This window comes from Dreissena polymorpha, chromosome 3 (genome assembly GCF_020536995.1).
Source record: "Dreissena polymorpha isolate Duluth1 chromosome 3, UMN_Dpol_1.0, whole genome shotgun sequence".
In the NCBI taxonomy this organism is placed as follows: Eukaryota; Metazoa; Mollusca; class Bivalvia; order Myida; family Dreissenidae; genus Dreissena; species Dreissena polymorpha.
In genome coordinates, this window is record NC_068357.1 from 127,188,002 (window position 1) to 127,214,394 (window position 26,393).

Sequence of the window (26,393 nt, forward strand, 5' to 3'; positions counted from 1 at the left end):
CCACACCCATTTTTGGGTCACTAGATCAAAGGTCAAGGTCACTGTGACCTCTAAAAAAAAAAAATTCTGATAAGCTTTCATTAATTCAAAACTGCACTTGCAGCCGAGCGTTGGCACCTGTTATGCGGTGCTCTTGTTATAACTTTCTTATGGGCATAATGTTTTTAACAGAGCAGATGCCAGTTTTTCATTCGGACTCTTCAAAAAAAATCTGTGCAGAGCCATTTTAAAATAAGTACTATCATTGGTTACCTAAAAGCAACTGCAGCTTTTTTAGCCATTTTTAACCTTTTTTGTACAATTCATGAAAGACATGGAATAGTGAAAAATAACCCATTGGGAGAATTACAAATACGTAATATGGACCGACACCACTATACTTTCCTCTATGACGCTCAAACTTTGGTACTATTGTGTTTTTTTCCCAATTTTAATGTGTCAGAGATGCAGGACGCAGACCTAAAATAATCTAAGAAGCATATATATTTGAAAAATGACCCAAAATATCAAAGCAGCAAATCATTTACGATACAGAACTTATTGAAATGAAAGTGTTGGAACATAAACATGAGCCCACATTTTGGTGTGTCTACGAAATTCTTTATGAGCCGTGCTCTGTGAAAAAGGGGTTTAATGTACATGTATGTGCGTAAAGTGTTGTTCTAGATTAGCGTTGGCAGTCCGCACAGGCTAATCAGGGACGAAACTTTCCGCTTTTATGATTTTTTCTGTTTAAAGAAAGTCTCTTCTTAGCAAAAATCCAGTTAAGGAGGAAAGTGTTGTCCCTGATTAGCCTGTGCAGACTGCACAGGCTAATCAGGGACAACACTTTATGCATATGCTTGAAAAATCCCCTTTTCACAGAGCACGGCCCATATCAATTAGGCAGGGTTTCTCACATTAAGCAGCTTCAATGCAAAAAATCCTTTTGAGCCTCAATCTGGGAGAACTGGGCTTAATGCATGCGCATATAGTCCCAGATTAGCCCGTTCAGTCTGCACAGGCTAATAGGGGACATCTCTTTCTCGTTTTTATGAATTTTTATGTCTCCCACTATATTAGTGGGGGACATATTGTTTTTGCCCTGTCTGTTGGTTGGTTGGTCTGTTGGTTTGCGCCAACTTTAACATTTGCAATAACTTTTGCAATATTGAAGATAGCAACTTGATATTTGACATGCATATGTATCTCATAGAGCTTCACATTTTGAGTGGTGAAAGGTCAAGGTCAAGGTCATCCTTCAAGGTCGAAGGTCAAATATATGGGTCAAAATCGCTCATTTAATGTACACTTTTGCAATATTTCAATATTTAAGATAGCAACTTGATATTTGGCATGCATGTGTATCTCATGGAGCTGCACATTTTGAGTGGTGAAAGGTCAAGGTCATCCTTCAAGGTCAGAGGTCAAATAAATGTGGCCAAAAACGCTCATTTTTAGCCGGATTTTTTTCGAAAAAATCTCGGCTTATAGATTGATGTTGTCGGGCGGGCGGGGGGGGGGGGCGGGCGGGCGGGCGGGGTGGCGGCGTGCTCGAAAATGTTAAAGTTCTTATTTCATGGTATAACTTTGGTATGCTTGGACCTAGAGTCTTCAAACTTGACATGAAGGTTGGCCAGGATTAACAGATGACCACTGGTCATTTCAAGGTCATTCATTTGAAGGTCAAGGTCACTGTGACCTTCAATATAAAAAATGTTAAAGTTGTTATAACTTTGGTATGCTTGGACCTAGAGTCTTGAAACTTGACATGAAGGTTGGCCATAACTAGTTAGTAACCACTGGTCATTTCAAGGTCATTCATTTGAAGGTCAAGGTCACTGTGACCTTGAATGTAAAAATGTTAAAGTTCTTATTTCATGGTATAACTTTGGTATGCTTGGACCTAGAGTCTTCAAACTTGACATGAAGGTTGGCCAGGATTAACAGATGACCACTGGTCATTTCAAGGTCATTCATTTGAAGGTGAAGGTCACTGTGACCTTCAATATAAAAATGTTAAAGTTGTTATAACTTTGGTATGCTTGGACCTAGAGTCTTGAAACTTGACATGAAGGTTGGCCAGAACTAGTAAGTAACCACTGGACATTTCAAGGTCATTCATTTGAAGGTCAAGGTCACTGTGACCTTGAATGTAAAAATGTAAAAGTTGTTATAACTTTGGTATGCTTGGACCTAGAGTCTTGAAACTTGACATGAAGGTTGGCCAGAACTAGTAAGTAACCACTGGACATTTCAAGGTCATTCATTTGAAGGTCAAGGTCACTGTGACCTTGAATGTAAAAATGTTAAAGTTCTTATTTCATGTTATAACTTTGGTATGCTTGTACCTAGAGTCTTCAAACTTGAAATAAAGATTGGCCAGTACTAGAAGATGACCACTGGTCATTTCAATGTCATTCATTTGAAGGTCAAGGTCACTGTGACCTTAAATGTTAAAATGTTAAAATTGTTATAACTTTGGTATGCTTGGGCATAGAGTCTTCAAACTTGACATGAAGGTTTGCAAGCACACTTAGATGACCACTGGTCATTTCAAGGTCATTCATTCTAAGGTCAAGGTCACTGTGACCTTGAATGTAAAAATGTTAAAGTTCTTATAACTTTGGTAGGTAAAAATGTTAAAGTTCTTATTCCATGTTATAACTTTGGTATGCTTGTACCTAGAGTCTTCAAACTTGACATAAAGGTTGGCCAGTACTAGAAGATCACCACTGCTCATTTCAATGTCATTCATTTGAAGGTCAAGGTCACTGTGACCTTCAATGTTAAAATGTTAAAATTGTTATAACTTTGGTATGCTTGGACCTAGAATCTCAAACTTGACGTAAAGGTTTGCAAGCACACTTAGATGACCACTGGTCATTTCAAGGTCATTCATTTCAATGTCATTCATTTGAAGGTCAAGGTCACTGTGAACTTAAATGTTTAAATGTTAAAATTGTTGTAACTTTGGTATGCTTGGACCTAGAATCTCAAACTTGACGTAAAGGTTTGCAAGCACACTTAGATGACCACTGGTCATTTCAAGGTCATTCATTTGAAGGTCGAGGTCACTGTGACCTTGGATGTAAATATGTTAAAGTTGTTAATACTTTGGTATGCTTAGACCTAGAGTCTTCAAACTTGATATGAAGGTTGGCCAGAACTAGGTAGGTATGTGAAAGCAAAACAATAAATAGTATTATTTCATCTAAGTTTATTTTCTTACATTTGATAATGAAATTGATGGAAACTTCAAACAATATGTTACTAATTTGCTAATAAAAAAATTGAGATCAAACTTTCCTAATTGTCAATTCAAGTTCATATTTGTGACCTTAAATGTTATTGTTGTTCATGTATATGCATGCATTCAAAACATAACACAAGGTTTGCTCATGCCTTGAAAAGTACTTACATTTCATTTTGACCTTTGAACAATATTTCAGTAATTTAAGTATTGCATTGACAAAAACACGAAAGGTACTTTCCTGTCATTTAAATCAAAAATCCGGCTTCAATGCGGTCATCTCCGACCGCTGAACTCTTGTATGAGTACTTTTGCAATATTGAAGATAGCAACTTGATATTTGGCATGCTTGTGTATCTCATGGAGCTGCACATTTTGAGTGGTGAAAGGTCAAGGTCAAGGTCATCCTTCAAGGTCAAATATATGGGTCAAAATTGCTCATGTAATGTCACTTCTGCAATATTGAAGCTAGCAATTTTATATTTGACATGCATGTGTATCTCATGGAGCTGCACATTTTGAGTGGTGAAGGGTCAAGGTCAAGGTCATCCTTCAAGGTCAAACGTCATATACGGGGACATAGTGTTTCACAAACACATCTTGTTTTATTTAAAAGCAGTCTCTTCTTTAAAAAATCCAGTCAATGCGGAAAGTGTTGTCCTTGATTAGCCTGTGCGCACTACTTTGAGTTGATATGCAAAACACGACTGTTCAGGTTCGATCCTTTATTTCAACTGAGCGTCAACAACACAAATATATATGACGTCAAATAATAATTATAAAAACTACCTAATTAGCGATAAGTGTTAATTAACGTTAGGTATAAAATCTCATATAATATTCACGACATACTTGGGTCCGCAAAATGATAAATCAGAGTTTTCACATTAGTATACAAATACGATAATCATAACAAAATGCTTAAATATTTAAAAACAGTCCATCACAATAACATCATGATTGTCCATCAGTTTCCATTGGCATTTATCACTTCCAGTGAATAAAGTTTGCTATTGGCCTTATGGTATACAGTCTGTTACTGGTTCACACTTTGGAAGCGCGAACATGCCCGTCCCTTCCGGTAACAACTTATCGACCGCAGCAAGTTTTCATCGACATCTAGGGCCATCATCATGGATCTGCACCACGTCCCCGGTGTTGATTGTCTGTGTGTTGGAACCAGACATCCGGTGGTGCTCGCGGACGTCAGGTATTCAGTCTTCCAGCGTCTGTAGAACTGTTGTATGAGCAGCTCACGTCCCCTTGCCATGCGGTTAAATGTAGCATGGTTGGCTGCAGCGACAGTACTCCCGGCATCGACTGTTACGTCATCGTGTGGCAGTGTTTTAATTCTGCGACCGTATAACAGCTGCGGCGGCTTGATGGGCACGGGGTCGTTAAGATCTGTCGATGATTCTTTTTTCACTGGGAGATGAGGGATGTAGTGCACATTTGCAGCTGACTCTTGACCAAGTGGTACCTGCTTGATGAAGCCACGTCTTTCCTGCTCTGCTATGATGTCACCATATGCCCGAAGCACTTCCGGTTCGTTGTGCAACCTCTGAATAGTCCCAACAGTTCTCTTCAAAGTTATGTGGTGATTTGTTGGTAGAGGAGGGTGGTCTTGCTTCCATGGTAGTTTGGCATGGAACCTTCCGTTGTAGTACTCAATAGATGTCTCTTGGTAATGCTTTAGGTACTCGACAGACTTCCTGTCAGGTTCACAAGGTGAGATACCCATGCTCTCAAGACTCCAGAAACGTTCTAATATGCTGTCTTCTGGGGCGCGCGATGCAAATATGTTCAAGATGTGCTTATCAGCTTGCACATAAGACGTGGAGAGCATCAGACCGGACAGTAAATAACCTATCTTAGACTTAACGGCGGTCGGCCCGTTCCATCGAACAACACGATCTTCGACAATATCCCAATAGTGGTCAGCTTCAACGAGTAATAAAATGTGAAAAAACGTGTCACCTGTAACAGAATGAGCCAACTTCAATCCCCGCAGATACGGAAGTTCCGCAGTCGATCTGAGATATCAGCAGCTGATGGGAGCCGCAATAGTGGGGACGATGAGCACACTGACAGGTATCTTCTTTTTCTTCAATACTATGTACACTGTCGTGCGTTCTAGTTGCTGTAGGCTTCTGTTATTACTTCCTCAGAATCCCGTCAGGCTAAGTGGCTCTATTCCATCACTCTCTAGTTGAAGATTGTCGGCAAGCTTTCTGGTGATAAAAGACCGCTGCGCACCCTCGTTGAATAATATGGCGGCATCCGTTGTAGTGTGAGACGACGAGGGGCAATGGCGGTCTTTAATACAATGTCTGCGTTCGACCTCTTTGTAGACGAGAAGAATACAGCGGCTTCTGATTGCGGCGACTCAACTTCCGGTTTTCTTTGTATCTCCTTACAGATAGAAGTATGATCCCTCAGATGGCAGTTTTGACAGCATCCGTTTGACTTGAATTCTGTGACTCGGTGTTTACCCAAGCAGTTAAAACAGAGCTGTTTCTATTTCACAACATTAATTCGGGCAGCAGTGTCAGGAAAGTTTTTACATTCACTACTAAAATGTTCTTGTTCACAAAATGCACATGTTCTAGAAGAATTTACGTCTTCCTTTTGCCGAACTTGTTACTAGGAGTGTATGAGGTCTTCTTACCATTCGTACTTGCATGAAACAATGCTGTTGAGTTGTAGTCTTCCGGTGCCGATCTCGAGAATATTGATTTCCTTGTTAATCGCTCGTCATAGATCTTGCAAAAACCAGTCATTATTCTCTCTACGTGGGCAAAATTTTTACGTATATCCATCTGCAATTTTTCCAATACAACTGGCACCAATAGGCTACCGTACATATCTTGATGTTGTCCTAGCAACTCGAGACCCCGGATATACGTTTCCATGCGGTCATAAAACCCTCTCAAACTCGTGACTGTGGAAGTTGGTGATGGCAATTTCAATAACGCTTGCATGGTTGCATGAACAATTTTGCAATGTTAACCTTACCTTTCACGTAACAATTCGACTGTGCCCGTTTAATTCGCATTCGTGAGTGCAAATCCTTCAATAGTCATGGCGGCTGAACCCTCCAACTGTGCTTTTAAATAACTGAATTTCCGCACATCAGTCAAGTTGAAGTTGCAATGGATTGACGATTCGAAGGAATCCCAAAACGATTGCCGTTGTAATATATCACCGTCAAATCGTTGAAGTGTTCATTTTGGCAATTTATGAATACTAGATGTTCTTATCTCGGGCTCTGACTGGCGGCTGTTGTTGGACGAATTGATGTTGACCCTGAATTGATTGTTCTGTGGTTGTGGACCGTATGCCTGCTGACTAACGGAACTGGATGCATGTGATGATAAATCGGCGGCGTCTGTGATGCCAATGCTGGGCAGCTGTAGACGCTGCTTGTATCTTCGTAGTTTGACCTCTACGTCGAAGGTCTACTCCTCTGCCTCGACCATCTTCTCTGGCGCTGCGTTGGCGTCGGTGACAGGAGAATTTTTTCATTGTAGACTCGCAGACATGCTGCTTTTTCTTCTGATTTCTTGATAAGCGCTTGTAAGTGAATGTCATCGTCTTCATCGCTCGCTTCTTCTATTTTACTTACAAAACAGTCGATAATATTCTTCAAACCTAGCCGCTGGCCTAGTAACTTCTCTATTGTTGTTGGCATTTTACTGTTTGGTCACCAATTTCACAAAGGTATAATGGTGTACTTTGAGTTGGTATGCAAAACACGACTGTTCAGGTTCAATCCTTTAATTCAACTGAGTGTCAACAACAACACAAATATATATGACGTCAAATAATAATAATAATAATAACGTGCTAATTCGCGGCAATTGTAAATTAACCTTACATATAAAATCTCATATAATATTCACGACATGCATTAATCCCTGTTTTCTCATAGTAAGGCTCATATTGTTTTATCCATTTACCCCAGTTCACATGGATGAGAGCGTCAGTGACCGGTGCATGAGTGAGTTGATGGGCTCCCACAAGCCGCGGGGCCAGCCCTGTGACATCAGCCAGCAGTGTGCCCTTGACATGACTGCCCCAGGGTTGCTAGGATACGGCATCACTCACCAGCTGCTCTGGACCATGCTCGCGGAGAAGGTAGCCAGGATTTGAGCCTTGATCTGGTAAAAAGAGGTTTAATCCATGTTTGTAAACTGTCATCCCAGATTGGCCTGTGCTGTTTGCACAGTAAACTGTCATCCCAGATTGGCCTGTGCTCTTTGCACAGTAAACTGTCATCCCAGATTGGCCTGTGCTGTTTGCACAGTAAACTGTCATCCCAGATTGGCCTGTGCTGTTTGCAAAGTAAACTGTCATCCCAGATTGGCCTGTCCTGTTTGCACAGTAAACTGTCATCCCAGATTGGCCTGTACTGTTTGCACAGTAAACTGTCATCCCAGATTGGCCTGTGCTGTTTCCACAGGCAAGTCAGCAACAACACGTTTTGCTTTATTAACCAGGTTTTCCGAAGGAAAAAAATGGTTATTAGATTGGCGAATGCGGGCGGGCTGGCTGGCTGGCTGGCGGGCGGGCGGAACAAGCTTGTCCGGGCCATAACTATGTCGTTCATTGTCAGATTTTAAAATCATTTGGCACATTTGTTCACCATCATTGGACGGTGTGTCGCGCGAAATAATTACGTCGATATCTCCAAGGTCAAGGTCACACTTTGAGTTCAAAGGTCAAAAATGGCCATAAATGAGCTTGTCCGAGCCATAACTATGTCGTTCATTTTCAGATTTTAAAATCATTTGGCACATTTGTTCACCATCATTGGAAGGTGTGTCGCGCGAAATAATTACGTCGATATCTCCAAGGTCAAGGTCACACTTTGAGTTCAAAGGTCAAAAATGGCCATAAATGTCCCTTGAGATATAACCTTCATATTTGGTATGCATGTGTATATGGACAAGGCCTTTCCATACGCACAACAATTTTGACCCCTGTGACCTTGACCTTGAAGTAGGGGTCTGCGTTTAGGTTTCAAAATCTGCGTTTAGGTTTCGAAAAATGCTCTTAACTTCTATGTCCCTTGAGATATAACCTTCATATTTGGTATGCATGTGTATATGGACAACGCCTTTCCATACGCACACAAATTTTGACCGTCCGTCCGTCCGTGTGTCCGTCCGAAAACTTTAACGTTGCTCATAACTTTTGCAATATTGAAGATAGCAACTTGATATTTGCCATGCATGTGTATCTTATGAAGCTGCACATTTTTAGTGGTGAAAGGTCAAGGTCATCCTTCATGGTCAAAGGTCAAAAAAAAAATTCATGTGCATATCTCCAATGTCAAGGTCGCCACGACTAAAAATAGATTTATTTTAAAACAAACTTACAAAGGGGGTTAATTTTCTTTGTTCATTTCAAAAGTTCAGTTTGAGTTGCCTCCCTTTATCAGATTTTTTTTCACAATGAAAACCTGGTTTTGTGACAATTTTGTCCCTTGTTGGATTGTTATACCCCCACAAACGAAGTTTAGGGGGGTTAATAGGAGTGAGCTTGATTGTTGGTCGGTTGGTCTGTCGGTTGGTCTGTCGGTCGGTCCGTATTAAGTGTCTGCTCTCTAATTATAGTGTTTTCATCCGATCTTCACCAAACTTGGTCAGATGTTGTATCTAGATGATGTCTAGGTCAAGTTCGAATATAGGTCAAGCCGGGTCAAAAACTAGGTCATGGGGTCACTTAGTGCGTTTTAAACATTCAGCATGGTGTCCGCTCTCTAATTCAACCGAGCATCACCACACTTGGTCAGAAGTTGTATCTAGATGATGTGTAGGTAAAGTTTGAACATGGAACATGCCCGGTCTAAAACAAGGTCAAATTTTAGGGTAGGGGTGTCCCGCCGAGACTTCCGAAATGTGACCCATTTTAATACCAAAACTCTGAAAAAGAAGACCCATTTTGATACAAGATTTTTGAAAAAGCAGACCCATTTGTATACGATACCATTGAGAAAGTGGACCCATTTCAATACAAGAATTTTGAATGTAACCATTTCGTCACTTAATATATGACGTATGTTAATATATGACGTCACAGTATCATCTTGGTCGATCAAGAAACAGATAAAAACTGTCAAGTTACTGCCTGGAGTTACTGCATCTTTCTCGCTACTGAAATTTACTTTTTTGATACCCATTTATATACAAGAATGACAATTATCCTTCCCATTTTGATACTGATACTTTCAAATCTATATGCATTTATATACAAGCAAATTTATGATTTCAATCCCCCCCCCCCCCCCCCCCCCCCCCCCCCCGGGATGTGCATACTGCACAGGCTAACCTGGGACAAGTTTAAACACATGCATTAAGCCCAATTTTCCAATAAAGGAGTCTCATTTCTATGGGCTTATGTAGCTAGTGACTTACCATGTTAGGCCTCAGTTGCTTGACTGACTTATCTTGTGAAAGAATTAGTTTTATGAACACTTTATTAGACAAACTTAAACCTAAGTAGTCTACAGTTATTATTCAAACAGTGTAATGTAAGTAGAATGACATACAAATTAAAGTTTTACATTTTATTATGCCCCCCTTCGAAGAAGAGGGGGTATATTGCTTTGCACATGTCGGTCTGTCTGTCGGTCCGTCCACCAGGTGGTTTCCGGATGATAACTCAAGAAGGCTTGGGCCTAGGATCATGAAACTTCATAGGTACATTTATCATGACTCGCAGATGACCCCTATTGATTATGAGGTCGCTAGGTCAAAGGTCAAGGTCACGGTTACCAGAAATAGTAAAATGGTTTCCGGATTATAACTGAAGAACGCTTAGGCCTAGGATCATTAAACTTTATAGGTAGATTGATCATGACTCGCAGATGACCCCTATTGATTTTCAGGTCACTAGGTCAAAGGTCAAGGTCACGGTGACCCGTAATAGTAAAATGGTTTCCGGATGATAACTAAAGAACGCTTAGGCCTAGGATCATGAAACTTTAAATGTAGATTGATCATGACTGGCAGATGACCCCTATTGATTTTCAGGTCACTAGGTCAAAAGTCAAGGTCACGGTGACCCGAAATAGTAAAATGGTTTCAGGATGATAACTGAAGAACGCTTATGCCTAGGATCATGAAACTTGATAGGTAGATTGATCATGACTTGCAGATGAGCCCTATTGATTTTCAGGTCACTAGGTCAAAGGTCAAGGTCACGGTGACCCGAAATAGTAAAATGGTTTCCTGATGATAACTCAAGAACGCTTATGCTTAGGATCATGAAACTTCATAGGTTCATTGATCATGACTCGCAGATGACCCCTATTGATTTTCAGGTCACTAGGTCAAAGGTCAAGGTCACGTTGACCGGAAATAGTAAAATGGTTTCCGGATGATAATTCAAGAACGCTTATGGCTAGGATCATGAAACTTCATAGGTACATTTATCATGACTCGCAGATAACCCCTAGTTATTTTCAGATCACTAGGTCAAAGGTCAAGGTCATGGTGACCCGAAATAGTAAAATGGTTTCCGGATGATAACTGAAGAACGCTTATGCCTATGATCATGAAACTTCATAGGTGCATTGATCATGACTGGCAGATAACCCCTATTGATTTTCAGGTCACTAGGTCAAAGGTCAAGGTCACGGTGACCAGAAATAGTAAAATGGTTTCCCGATGATTTCTCAAGAACGCTTATGGCTAGGATCATGAAACTTTATAGGTACATTGATCATGACTCGAAGATGACCCCTATTGATTTTCAGGTCACTAGGTCAAAGGTCAAGGTCACAGTGACAAAAAACATATGCACACAATGGCTGTCACTACAACTGAGAGCCCGTATGGGGGGCATGCATGTTTTACAAACAGCCCTTGTTCTGATAGCAATCATTTTAAATGATATATATTCCAGACAATAAACATCAAAATAGCTACAGAAATTACTTTTAATATTATCATCTCATAGACAATGATTACCTTTGGTGACAATTATTTATAAAGGTATTAAATGAATTTTCAATATTGTCCAATGCTATCCAATGATATCACATGTTTAGCTGTAAAGCCATTGAATACAAAAAAAGCAGTTGGGTTTTGTTTGAGATAAATGACCACAAGCTGCTGTTTGTTGTTTTGGATTTATCAAAATGAGCCTAGCTTTGGTAAAAACGGGTTTAGAACATGTGTGTAAAGTGTCCTTCCAGATTAGCCTGTGCAGTCTGCATAGGAGTTTTTATGCTCCCCCAAAATTTATTTTGGGGGGAGCATATAGTTGCTGCTTCGTCTGTCCGTGTGTGCACAATTTTTGTCCGTGCTATTTCTCAGCAACTAATGACTGGAATTCAATGAAACTTTATGGGAAGCTTCACTAACAAAAGGAGATGTGCATATTATCAGCCAGTTCTGGTCGGATGATTTTTCACAGAGTTATGGCCCTTTGAAATTTTCCATTGACTGTTCATATAGTGCAATTCTTGTCCGGGCTATTTCTCAGCAACTAATGACTGGAATTCAATGAAACTTTATGGGAAGCTTCACTACCAAGAGGAGATGTGCATATTATCAGCCGGTTCTCATCGGATGATTTTTCACAGAGTTATGGCCCTTTGAAATTTTCCATTGTACATTTAGTGCAATTCTTGTCCGGGCTATTTCTCAGCAACTAATGACTGGAATTCAATGAAACTTTATGGGAAGCTTCACTACCAAGAGGAGATGTGCATATTATCAGCAGGTTCTCGTCGGATGATTTTTCTCAGAGTTATGGCCCTTTGAAATTGTCCATTGTACATATAGTGCAATTCTTGTCCGAGCTACTAGTATTTCTCAGCAACTTATTACGGGAATTCAATAAAACTTTATGGGAAGCTTCACTACCAACAGGAGATGTGCATATTATCAGCTGGTTATGGTCGGATGATTTTTCACAGAGTTATGGCCCTTTGAAATTTTCCATTGTACATATAGTGCAATTCTTCTCGGGGCTATTTCTCAGCAACTAATGACCGGAATTCAATGAAACTTTATGGGAAGCTTCACTACCAAGAGGAGATGTGCATATTATCAGCCGGTTCTCGTCGGATGATTTTTTACAGAGTTATGGCCCTTTGAAATTTTCCATTGTACATATAGTGCAATTCTTGTCCGGGCTATTTCTCAGCAACTAATGACTGGAATTCAATGAAACTTTATGAGAAGCTTTACTACCAAGAGGAGATGTGCATATTATCAGCCAGTTCTCATCAGATGATTTTTCACAGAGTTATGGCCCTTTGAAATTTTCCATTGTACATATAGTGCAATTCTTGTCCGAGCTATTTCTCAGCAACTTATTACGGGAATTCAATGAAACTTTATGGGAAGCTTCACTACCAACAGGAGATGTACATATTATCAGCCGGTTATGGTCGGATGATTTTTCACAGAGTAATGGCCCTTTGAAATTTTCTATAAACTGTACATATAGTGCAATTCTTGTCCGGGCTATTTCTCCCCAACTACTGACTGGAATTCAATGAAGCTTTATGGGAAGCTTAACTACCTTGAGGAGATGCGCATGTTATTTGTGGGTTCTGGTTAGATGATTTATTATGCTCTCCCAAAAAATTTTGGGGGGAGCATATAGTCGCCGCTTCGTCTGTCTGTCCATCCGTGCGTCCGTGTGTGCGTCTGTGCACAATTTTTGTCCGGGCTATTTCTCAGCAACTAATGACCGGAATTCAATGAAACTTTATGGGAAGCTTCACTACCAAGAGGAGATGTGCATGTTATCAGCGGGTTCTGGTCGGATGATTTTTTACAGAGTTATGGCCCTTTGAAATTTTCCATTAACTGTACATAAAGTGCAATTCTTGTCCGAGCTATTTCTCAGCAACTAATGACCGGAATTCAATGAAACTTTATGGGAAGCTTCACTACCAACAGGAGATGTGCATATTATCAGCGGGTTCTGGTCGGATGATTTTTCACAGAGTTATGGCCCTTTGAAAATTTCCATTTACTGTACATATAGTGCAATTCTTGTCCGGGCTAATTCTCAGCAACTAATGACCGGAATTCAATGAAACTTTATGGGAAGCTTCACTAACAAGAGGAGATGTGCATATTATCAGCGGGTTCTGGTCTGATGATTTTTCACAGAGTTATGGCCATTTGAAATTTTCCATTAACTGTACATATAGTGCAATTCTTGTCTGGGCTATTTCTCAGCAACTAATGACCGGAATTTCATGAAACTTTATGGGAAGCTTCACTACCAAGAGGAGATGTGCATATTATCAGCGGGTTCTGGTCGGATGATTTTTCACAGAGTTATGGCCCTTTGAAATTTTATATAAAAAAATTCTTGTCCCCCCAACTACTGTGCCCTCAAGATATTTCCTTTTATCTGAATATATAGTGCAATATTGTGACAAAAAAATCCTGTGGGGAGCATCACCCGTCTCCGATGGTTTCTTGTTTAGAGAGTTATGGCCGTTTGAAATTTTTAAGTTGCTAAACCATCCATCGTATTATTTTGTCCAAAGTTATGCCCCTCAAGACGTTTCCTTTTATCTAAATATATAGTGCAATATTGTGACAAAAAAAACTTTGGAGAGCATCACCCGTCTGCGACGGTTTCTTGTTTGTTTAGAGAAGCCCCATCTTAAAGAAAATCCAGTTTAGATAGAAAATGTCGTCCCTGATTAGCCTGTGCATGCATTAAGTCCGGTTTGGCGAGAACGTGTCTTAAATTAATTGTTTTACAATTTCTGGGGGAGAAGATTAAACTTTTGGCTGAAATCTTAGATCCATTTCTATGTCCTGAAGGTGGGCTGTTCAAAGAAGCTGTCAGAGGGGCTGATGATGCTGCGTCAGCGAAGCCTTGTAAGCCTGCGCCAGGAGATGTGCACCAACAACTTCCTGCAGATGCAGAACATGCGTGCCAAGTTCCCTGGTGGAGTTCTCCCCCCTGCCTTCCAGGACCTCTTACTCGAACAATGTAGGCTTCTAGGTTGTTTGTTTGCATTGTTTGCTATTGAGTCTGGTTATGGTTAAATTGGGCTTAATGCATGTACGTAAAGTGTTGTCCCAGAGACTGTCTGCTTTTATGAAATTTTTCATATAAAGGAAGTTTTTGTCTTAAAGAAAATACAGTATATTTATAGGTGGAAAGTGTCGTCCCAGATAGCCTGTGCAGACTGCACAGGCTAATCTGGGACAACACTTTACGCACATGCATTAACCCCAGTTTTCCCAGCACAAGGATCAATTGATAATAGGATTTGGATCATATCACTGCACTCATTGAATCTTCTCTAGTGTTTTTATGTCCCCCAGTCTATACTGGGGGACATATTGATTTTGCCCTGTCTGTTTGTTGGTTTGTTTGTTTGCGTCAAACTTTAACATTGGCCATAACTTTTGCAATAATGAAGATAGCAACTTGATATTTGGCATGTATGTGTATCTCATGGAGCTGCACATTTTGAGTGGTGAAAGGTCAAGGTCATCCTTCAAGGTCAAAGATTTATTTTCCTAATGGGACCTACAAATTCCCAATTGAAGCCCCCCCCCCCCCCTCACCAAATTTTTATCTTAACATTTAGTTGATCTCCCATGCAGCTCTATAAGTTGAACTTATGTAAGTGTATTATTAGAAACTCTTTTATTCTCAATTTTGAAGGATTTTTAGCAAAACATCGTTAATCTCCAAATATTAGTCAAAAAGCCGCGATTTCCCCAATCCAAAGAGCTTGAATAAAAGGTATGGGAATGATGGCAGTAAATTTCTTGATACAAACCTTGTTTCTTCTTTATAAGTGTTATTGAATTGATTTATTAAAGGTCATTAAATAAGTGAAATTTCTTGATACCAGTTGAAAACTTTAAGTGTTTTTCTATACCCATAATAAAAGTTCCAATACTATTTTTCAATTCCAGCCGTATAAACAAGTGGGATGTGTTTTAATGGCCCCTACTAGATAAACAATTATAGATATATGTTGTTTGATATATCACACAATACACCATACAAAATGTGATGATGAATACAATTAAAAAACAAAACAAACTACCAAATGAAACCCTTCAAACTGAATCGCATGTGCTTAAAGTGTTGTCCTACATTAGCCTGTGCAGTCCACACAGGCTAATAAAGGACATCACTTTCCCCCTAAACTGGATTTTCACTAATAAAAGACTTACAAGAAAAACTACCATAAAAGCTGAATGTGTCGGCCCTGATTAGCCTGTGCTGACTTCACAGCCTAATCTTTGACAACACTTTAGGCACATGCATTAAACCTGGTTTTCCCAGAGGGAGGCTCATTTCTGTTGTTTCTAATTCACAGTGTTCGTATGCCCCAGCCTCGGTTACCATGAGTTTCTGCAGCTGGAGTTCCTGCCTCAGGTGCTGTCATGGCAACACAGTAATGGCTGCTACGGGAAAATGCCACGCATGAAGTATAAATCAGAAATAGACGAAAAAATGAGAGAGATGATGGGAGACATTGATGAAGATTACATTGATTCACAGGAGAAGGTCCTTCCACCAGAATATTTGAGGAAGAAAAATCCCTTGGTGAAGAATATGAATATACCTCAGCAGGGGCATGACTATTTGAATATGCCTTTGCCAGGGCATAATGAAGCAGCTAAGGTAGGGGTTGGTCTGAAAATGGATCATCATCGCCAAGGAAGAAAATTGCTGGTGGAGAAAACTATGACAGGTACATAAACAGCTATTTAATGAGTTTTTATTATATTTTTTCTTAAATAACAACTTATTAAAATGACATAAAAATAAATTTTAACAAAGTATTTAATTTGTATTTGATGATACCATATTATCAACAATAGTTCCCCCCACCTAAAACAAAGTTTCAAGACAGTTACTGGAGTCTCCAGATTTTGATCTATTAACAGTTCTTGTCTGTCAAACTTCTTATTCTTTTTTATGCTCCCGAAGGAGGGCATATAGTGATCGCACTGTCCGTCCGTCCGTCTGTCTGTCTGTCCGTCACAATATTTGCATTAAGGTTTCGAAAAATGCTCACAACTTCTATGTCGCTTCAGATGTAACCTTCATATTTGGTATGCATGTGTATATGGACAAGGCCTTTCCATACGCACACAAATTTTGACCCCTTTGAACTTGAACTTGAACTTAGGGTCTTCGTTTAGGTTTCGAAATCTGCGTTTTGGTTTCGAAAAATGCTCATAACTTCTATCAAAGCGTTTTTCCGGGGCATATGTCATCCTATGGAGACAGCTCTTGTTTTTCGATTCCTGTTCTCACCCTTCACATTCTGAAGTGCATGACTCTTTTTCTCAGATATTGAAAATAGACCACTCGCAGCCATCTTGATAGAAGTTTTTGTTTTTCAAATTCTCCAGCTATTTTTTTATTGAATTTATGTGAAACTCTATGCAGTTCGAAATCTAAAAAGACGAATAAAAATGGTTTTACTAAATCAGACTAAAGAAGGCCTACTGGCAGCTATCTTATATTTGATATATTTTGTGATTTTGCACATTTTCATAAAACTTAATTGACCTGTTGCATTCAATGGAGTGCACATTTCTTTGAAACGTCAATGAACATAATGAATTATATACTTGAACTTGTGGCCATCCTGGCTTAAGACTTTCGTGTATCATTCTGCAGTTAATCTCCATGATAAACAGAAACTTGTGTTTTTTTGTTAAATAAAATTTTAAAAAGGCGATTTGAGATGAATGATTGTTGTTATCATTTATTTGCAATTTGACATGAATTGAAGAAGTGACTAAAGGACTTTCATTTGATGATATGTCTGATGCTAGAACACATTAAAACTTTTATACTTGACATTGGAGATCAATATGTAGTTCTAGTTCTGATCTTGATTTTCTAGAAAGCTTGAATAAGTAGAAAATATTTTAAAAGCAAAATCTTATTTAACATTAAAATAGAATTTTTTTAAGTATATTGAATGTTACACTACTTGCTTTGTTTCTCTTTTTGTCAGTTTTAGAAGCCTTACCAGTGTAATCATAGTTTTACACTTTTTTCAGGCAACTGTCTTGCACACAAAACAGCAGTAGCCAGTGGAGCATTAGTGTTGTATTTACGTTACCTGACATTGGAGCATTCACCTTTGACCTTGACCCTCAGAAGGTCACAAAGGTCAGCATCTTTACTTAGCAACAAGGTGGTGGCGCTTAGCACATCATATAGCTTAATTGCTTCTACTAGTACATTTCTACCACTAACCAGGGCTGTGAATATATCAAATAAAGTGCAATTCAGAGGGTCAATGGAAGGGAAAAAAGGGGGCAAAGGAGGTATTCTAGACTATACGAAGGTCGGAGGGGATATTGCTGGAAAGCAGGGGGTCAAAGGAGATAATGCAAAGGTCAAAGGGGAGCTTGTGGGGAAACAGGAGGGTGGTATTGATCCTATAGATATTAAGGCAGGGCTCAGTGAACTGAACAATAAACGCTGGGATGATAATTATTTACCTCATGGTGGTGTTGGTGATGATGGTGTTGGAAATGATGACAGTTTTCATAATGTTATAAAAGCACCACAGAATTTAGTTGTTCAGGGTTATAGTAAAGACAGGGTAAACAAAGTAAACAATACATTGGGTAGAAATATTGATAGCAATGTTGATGATGCAATACATCGAAACATGAGGAACAAAGTGGGTTCTGATTTAGGGAATAAGGAAGATGAGAATTATGCTGATGATGGGGATGTTAATGAGGATGATGATTATGATGACGACAAGGAAGAGGAAAAGGATGATAATAAAATGGATGATGCTTATTATGCTAGGGTCAAAGAAGGCCATGCAGTGAAAAGGGATGACGAAGGTGCGAAAATTGAAGATCACGCTAGGAATAATGATAATGATAACGACGAGGAATACAACGCCGAGTATGACGATCATGATAAAGAGAATGTGCATGGACACATCAATGGGAGGAACCTGGGGAAAAATGGTGGTGCTGATCATGACAAAGATCTTGATGAAAAGAGTGATGCAGCCGGTTTGCATCCAGTGAAGGATTACAATGATGAAGAAGAGGATGATTATGAGTATGATGATGATAACAAGGAAATGGAGAGAAGGAGAGAAGAAGAGATTCGTCATGAGTTCATTCTTGGGAAAAGTGGGCAGGACAAAAATGCAGAGTTAAATCAACGACTGCCTAGTGATATTGTGAAATCTCAACACGATACCATCTCCATGTCAACAATGGCTGGCATATCTGTCGTATGTATTGTGATTCTGTATATTTTTTATCGAATTCTGTCACGCAGAAGATTACGGTTTAAGCCGTCACATAAGTTTTTCCATGCTTGAAAAGCTTCTATGTTTCTATACTTTAATAGATCTGAATATTTATGTATGTCTGTGATTTGGCTATCTTTTGTTTAAGTGTATGTTATTTGTTTTGTTGGGCATTGTTTGGAGAACATAAGGAAATAATAAATGCAAACTTTTTCCTGCAGACTCATTCTTCCTATTGCAAATTATGGTTTGATGATGTAATTGTTAGCTCGACTATTATATATGAAATATATATAGTGGAGCTATCCTACTCACCCCGGTGTCGGCGTTGGCGTTTGCGTGCAAATGTTAAAGTTTGAGTACTACCCCAAATATTTTCAATGTCCCTTGACATATTGCTTTCATATTTTGCATACTTCTTTACCAACATGACCCCAACCTATAAACAAGAGCAGACAACTCTAATTATGGCCCCTTTGCCACTTAGAATATGCAGCAAATGTTAAAGTTTGCGTACTACCCCAAATATTTTCAATGTCCCTTGACATATTGCTTTCATATTTTGCATACTTCTTTACCAACATGGCCCCAACCTATACACAAGAGCAGACAACTCTAACAAGCATTTTGTAATAATTATGGCCCCTTTTCCACTTAGATTATGCATATTATTGATAAATCTATGTTAAAGTTTGCGTACCACATCAAATATTTTCAATGTCCCTTGACATATTGCTTTCATATTTTGCAAACTTCTTTACCAACATGACCCCAATCTATAAACAAGAGCAGACAACTGTATCAAGCATTTTGTAAGAATTATGGCCCTTTTTCCATTATAATATGCATATTACTTTACTTACATTGCCTTAACTTCTTTATTTATTATCAGATTTTTTTAATACTTTGACAAAACAACACTTACCTGAATACCACAATGGATTTCACCCAAACAATACCCCACGCCCCAACCCAGAATCCCTGCCCCCCCCCCCTCCCCCACAACAATTTTTTTTTTATGTCCTTTTTTTTATTTTTGAAAGATCATCTAATAAATGACCACACCCCACATTATAACCCCCTCTCAACCCCCCCTACACCCCCCCCCCCCTCCAAAAAAATAAATAAATAAAAAATTTCCCTTTTTTTAATTTTGAAAGATCGTCTATTCAATTATTGAATATGAACAATTTCTCCATGATGGCTTACGTTATACTGTCAAGCACTGAAATAGTCGAGCGCACTGTGCTCTGACAGCTCATGTTTATCTATTCAACTGGCTTCAAAATGGCTACTTGTTATGGCTTCTTGTTGAAAATGGCTAAAATGGTTGTGAAAGTGAAATGTTAACATGGTAGGGGACTGTTGTTTTGTCCTTGACAGGGCTCTTGTTTCTTTGTAGTTTGAATCAATGAGATTTTTTTATTATTTTAGTTGGTATATAAGTGCTCAGTTTATCATTTTGGGGCAGTTAGCTCAGTTGGTAGAGTGCTGGACTATGGATGAGCTCTGCTCTGTGCAAAGGTGTTTTAATGCTTGTACGTAAAGTTTTGTCCCAGACTAGCCTGTGCAGACTGCACAAGCTAATCAGAGATGGCACTTTCCGCTTTTATGATATTTTTTGTCTCTTCCTGGCAAAAATCCAGTTTAGGCCAAAAGTGTCGTCCCTGATTAGCCTGTGGAATTGCACATTCTAATATGGGACTACACTTAACTCACATGCATTAATCTCCCTTTTTGGCAGAGCACAGCTCAAAGCCATTATTAGGGGTTTTATCCCAGGCTTGTTCTAATAACTGTAAGGATTTGTAATATAATTCTTTCTATTGCTATTCTCTCTGTATCTTTGATGCAGGGTAGTTGTCAGTAACTGGCATAAGTATAAGCATTTAGTACTGGTATTATCCAGCTAATCCTGGAAAAGTGTGAGTTTATGAATTGACTGCGGTGGTATGACTGAAATACTGTTGAAAATGCAAAGTCACGCAGAAGATTACGGTTTAAGCCGTCACATAAGTTTTTTCCATGCTTGAAAAGCTTGTATGTTTCTATACTTTAATAGATCTGAATATTTATGTATGTCTGTGATTTGGCTGTTTGTTGTTTAAGTTAAGTGTATGTTATTTGTTTTGTTGGGCATTGTTTGGAGAATATAGGTTACCTAAGGAAATAATAAATGCAAACTTTTTCCTGCAGACTCATTCTTCCTATTGCAAATTATGGTTTGATGATGTAATTTTTAAACTATTCAACTGGCTTCAAAATGGCTTCTTGTTATGGCTTCTTGTTGAAAATGGCTAAAATGGTTGTGAACGTGAAATGTTTACATGGTAGAGGACTAATGTTTTGTCCTTGACAAGGCTCTTGTTTCTTTGTAGTTTGAATCAATGATAATCAAGTAAGTTTGTTTTACTGAAAAAATTATGTTTTAAGTATGTTTTTTTTTATATTGTAAACCAACTATTTAGAAAGTCATCAGTCATTTGAATTTGATTGTTTATTAATTAGAATGGTTATACAAGTGTCTTGTTTACTTCTGTGTTCATGAGATTTCTTTATTATTTTAGTTGGTATATGAGTGCTCAGTTTAGCATTTTGGGGCAGTTAGCTCAGTTGGTAGAGTGCTGTACTATGAATGAGCTCTGCTCTGTGTAAAGGTGTTTTGATGCTTGTGCGTAAAGTTTTGTCCCAGATTAGCTTGTGCAGTCGGCACAAGCTAATCAGAGATGGCACTTTCCGCTTTTATGATATTTTTTGTCTTTTCTTAGCAAAAATCCAGTTTAGGGGTTTTATCCCAGGCTTGTTCTAATAACTGTAAGGATTGGTAATGAAATTCTTTCTATTGCTATTCTCTCTGTATCTTTGATGCAGGGTAGTTGTCAGTAACTGGCATAAGTATAGGCATTTAGTACTGGTAATCCAGCTATTAACCCTAGAAAAGTGTGAGTTTATGAACTTACTGCTGTGGTATGACTGAAATACTGTTGAAAATGCAAAAAACAAAACAAACACATTTTTACATGTTTTTGTTTCTTTATGTTGGCATAATAGTGCTTAGTTAAGTTTGTTTGTTAGGTATAATTTTGTAAATATGAACATTACTACACTTCTGTAAAGCTTGTATAATCATTAAATTTTGATATGATTGTTGCTTTGTCAGTGAGATTCATACATGAAATGTCAACCCATTGTCTTGAAAGCCATTATACATTTTGTATGGTATTGAAGGGTTATCATTTCACACACTTGTGATGGTTATAATTTAGCTGCATTATTATTAATGTGCATGTTGTTGTTTGTTAACATACAAAAACTATAATAATATTAATGTATTTTTGTCTATATTATCTTAAAGTATTACTAATGTTTGTGTATGTTCCTTTTTACAAAACCAATATATATCTGTTATACATTTGTTAAACTGTCAATACCAATATACATTTCTATAAATCTTGCCTTAACATACCCCATATTTTTTAGCTTCGTCATGTACAGTTAGACATGCATCTCGATAGAGATATGTGTTCATCAGTTACTGATGTAGTGCCTAAATTTGAATAAAACAACACATTTCTAAGGTGTTTTAATTGTGTTTTTTAAGCAGCTAACTGATTGACACAAAAATTGCTGATTTAGGGCATTTGCAGAATTAGGCACTATGCCAGTAAGGAATTCAATATAGTGTGAGCTTTTTTTTCTTTCTGTATAACTATTACTGCATTTTATCTGTCAACTTTCCAAGATTAAGGTTTAGCAGAAATTAATTGTTTTGTAAAAGTAAACTTGTAGGTAATAGTTCTGTGGATCACCAAATAATTTCGTATTAAATCTGTTTTGCTGTTATTGTTTGTAATTGCTTCGGTGCTTAGGTAGGGGTTGGGTAAGATTGTTCATTTGAAAGACTCAAGTATGCTTGACAGTTGACTTATTGAACGCTTAATTATGAGTGTTATGATATATGTACTGATATACAAAGAATTTTTATTTATGTTACTAAGGATATACACTGAATATATGTATAGAATCTTACGTAAAATAATATGTTTGTCTCCAGTACTGTGACTGAGTCACCAAAAATGCTACCAAAATTTTTTTTAGACCACATTTAATTAAAACAATAATTTAAAGGAACTTTTATTGAAAAAAACATGTATTGTAATTCAGAAAAATTATATTTTACATTTGATTGCATATAAAGATGAAACCATAATATCCAGAGTCCGTGTGATATATCGAAAGCTTGTTGTTTATCCTGAACAAAATACATTTACCATGCAAACATATGTCAATAATAACTAAAAAATGTTTCATGTACATGAAATATTAAAATATTTGTTTTTGTCTTACCTTCAGACCCAGTATCAATAACAGATAACAGTATTGCGAGTCTCCTTCTGGGAAAGCTGGGCTAAATGCATGTCAATTAACTCTTTCAGTGCTGGAACCGAATTTTGAAGGCCTTTGCAAACAGTTTGGATCCAGATGAGACGCCACAGAACTGTTTGCTATTCTGATAGTATTCTTTGAAAAAAATCAAAGAAAATGTTAATTTTAGACATTCAGCAGACAACATTTTAGCAGACAACAAATTTCCCAGCATGCAAAGGGTTAAGTGTCATCCCAGATAAGCCTTCAAAATACAGACAGGCTTCACAGACTTGCTTTAAACGGAAAATACCACGAAACTGCAAAGTTTTGTCCATGATTGTGCAGGCTGCACAGGCTAATCTGGGATGACATGCATTAAGCCCAGTTTTCCCAGAAAGAGGCTCTTGTATATTCAGACTAGAGAAATTATGGAAACAACTTTCAAGTGTGATGTGTTGTAAATGAATCTTTACAGAGATAGCATTATCAATGGATTAATATACTAGTTTTAATTAATTCAACTTATGCCAGGATTGACTTTCAAATGGATAAATTTATGGACTGATGCATTTATATTTGAAAATAATGCCGGCAATTTATGAATAAACTTAACTGGTGGGTTAACTTCTAATTGTAAAACATTATGAATTTTACTATTAAATTAGTTCATTTTATATTATTCATTTTCATTTATTCAGTAAATATATTTCAGAAACTAGAGTTTACATGAATTTGAAAGGTGAGTGATATTAACCATTGTACCTTCTTGCAACGAAATCATAGATTTTACATTGTGTGTGCAATTCTTGTCAAAGAAATCATGATTTTGTTTTTGTATAAACACAATGCTGGGTTTGATGTTTGTCATTACAAGTGCAACATCTGAACATGTAATATACTTTATATGTGCCATAGTTTATTGTTGTGCCTACAATATTTAATCTTATTAACAAATAGTGCAATTATTTGTAAAACTACTCATAAACAGGCAGAAACAATGCACAATTGTAAAATATGGTTCTCATTTCCATTTGCAAATATTAATAAAATCAGAGTCAAAATAATAAGCCAGTCTCTGGGAAAATAGGGCTTTATGCATGAGCAAATTTGCAAATAGACACATTGTCAATCTTATTTCTTTTTTTTCTTTTTTTTGCCGTTTGTATTCTCACTTAATTTTTGCAATATGATGGAAATTTCATATGCAGACTTTTTAACGGATTGGAAGAATTATTTTATCTGTTATAAGTTTTATGGTTTGCTTTTGAGCTCACCTGAGCACAACTTGCTCTTAGTGAGATATTGTGATAACCTTTTATCTTATTTGTTGTCCGTCATGCATCGTCCATCATCAATATTTGCCTTGTGAACTCTATAGAGGCAACATTAATATCCCAATCTTTCGGTCACAACATTTGTCCAAATAATACCTCAGTCGAGTTCAAATCTCTTCATATGGGGCTTATAACAAGGTCACTATGTTAAATTGACAAACATTGATACCATTCTAGATACCACATTTATAGTCTAATCTTTATTAAACTTGGTCTGAATTCTTGTTCCAAAGATATCTCAGCTGAGTTTAAAACAGGGTCATCTGGTGTAACAAAATTAGGTCACACAGTCAAATGAAATAAAAAGCTTGTGGACATAATAGGACACATTTATTGTCAAATCACTATGAAACATGACGTGATAATTTATCCCAATCATATCTCAAATGGTTTCGAAACTGGATCACATGGGATCAAAATTCTGCTAACAGGGTCAAATTATAGTAAAAGCTTGTGAACACTCTTCAATTTAAGTCACGTTTGTTTATGCCATCTTTACGAAGCTCAACATTGGTTTTAATGATATCTCCTACTTTTGAGATAATGTTCTTATTCATTGAAAAACCATGGTTGCCGTGATATGGGGCAGTTTTCCTAATCTGGCTGTAGTAAATTAACACGATTTAAATGCTAGAGAAATTAAAGACTTGTTATGAAACTTGCACAGAAAATTTGTGTGTATTTGAGTTCAAAAATGACTTATCATAAATTTATCAAAAATATGTCGCCAGGTGTTGAAGCAGTTTTCCTTTTTAAGTTAATTGTGAAACCTTCTGAGCACTTTTTGCTCCGAACAATTAAGTTCCATGGGGTCTCAAGTGAGCAGCTTGGGGCCTTTGACCCTTTTAAGCAAAATCATGATTGTGTGTTTGCCTGTACACATTTGATGTGTTGTATTAAAAGTTTTCACTATACTTTCCTGTGCACGTTTTGTATATGTGTTCTTCACATTTTTTTTGATTTGTGTTACATTGCTTTAAACTAGTTTTTAATTTTTAAATGTTTGCTGACCTTATCTGAAAGTTTTGAATTTTAAAAGTTGAAAGTTTTGTTTTAAAACTGTATCCCCCCGATTGACAGTTGTCATTAGTTTTGCAATATTCTTTGTAAATGACAATATAATTGTGTCATAGTCTACAAAAATCAGTACAAACGAGGAAAATTCACATTTTCGTTTTTTGTCATTTTTTAAAAGATGAATGCAAGCATAAGTCAAATCCAAAGTTTTAGGTTTCTAACTATAATAGTTTTTGAAATATTGAGTTTTGAACACATGCACCCTTTATACGATCTTATAGCTAAATAACGGTTTTCTATATCAATTGACATTGACAACAAACTCTTTTGTAAATACAGTATACATGCATTTACTGTATAGCATTCACACATAGATTCAATGCATTAGTAGAACTGGCCATGTTTTTCACATTTTATGTTCAAACAAAAACAAACATTTGAACACAGTGGTTGCTATGGTAACGAATTTACATAAAAAAGATTATTTTCATTAAAATTGTCTAAATATCAGGAAAAAAACTTAATATTTACGTTTTTGTCAATTATATGATTAAACTGCTTACATTCAATGATCTTTGTTTCAACATGACATTTATTTAATACATAGTAACAAAAAGAATCTAAGAAAATAGGTTGAGTTATAGTGCAACATGTCCTTTTTTTTAGAAAAGATCCACATATTTTACAGTGTATTTATTTCAATCCATTAAAGACTTCGCCCAACGTAAACATCATACATGGTATTTAAAAGTGCCATACATATATGCTGGTAAAAAAAGTTAATGTACAGACATTTTGCTGATGGTAATCATGGTTACCAAGGCAACAAAAAGATAAAATATCGATTTTTACTGTTTTGAACAGCAAAAACACCTTATTTTATTAGTAAATCCTTTCGCATACATATCAAACATGAAAAAGAACAAGATTATTTGACCAAATAATTTAACTACAATTTGTTTACGAAACCCACATAGTAAAACCGCCATAAATAAACACAAATAATAACAACATGTACTTCTAATTCAGAACAATTAAAGATGAACATGTATTATTTGTAAGGCATTAAAAGGTACCTTTTATAAATCAGTTAAAATAAACATAATAACATTTTCATATAAATCGAATTAATTAGATCAACAAAGAAGTTAATGCCAAAATAATGTTTCCATAGCAACCA

At 37.3% G+C, this 26,393-nt stretch overlaps 1 protein-coding gene across 2 annotated transcripts in view; it reads left to right on the top strand.

Moving 5' to 3' along the window:
• The window catches only part of LOC127871388 (UPF0764 protein C16orf89 homolog), a 37,371-nt gene extending 11,238 nt beyond the window's left edge, over positions 1–26,133 (top strand). The window contains exons 4-8 of one of the 2 annotated variants that reach the window (XM_052414257.1): positions 7,197–7,369; positions 14,041–14,212; positions 15,564–15,941; positions 17,269–17,380; positions 18,035–19,478. In XM_052414257.1, coding sequence (XP_052270217.1) covers positions 7,197–7,369; positions 14,041–14,212; positions 15,564–15,941; positions 17,269–17,380; positions 18,035–18,566 — 1,367 coding nt within the window. In that variant the 3' untranslated portion in view covers positions 18,567–19,478. Of the gene's footprint in view, positions 1–7,196; positions 7,370–14,040; positions 14,213–15,563; positions 15,942–17,268; positions 17,381–18,034; positions 19,479–22,930 lie in introns of those variants that run through there. The other variant, XM_052414258.1, reaches the window with a different exon arrangement.
• The last annotated feature ends 260 nt before the right edge of the window (positions 26,134–26,393 follow it).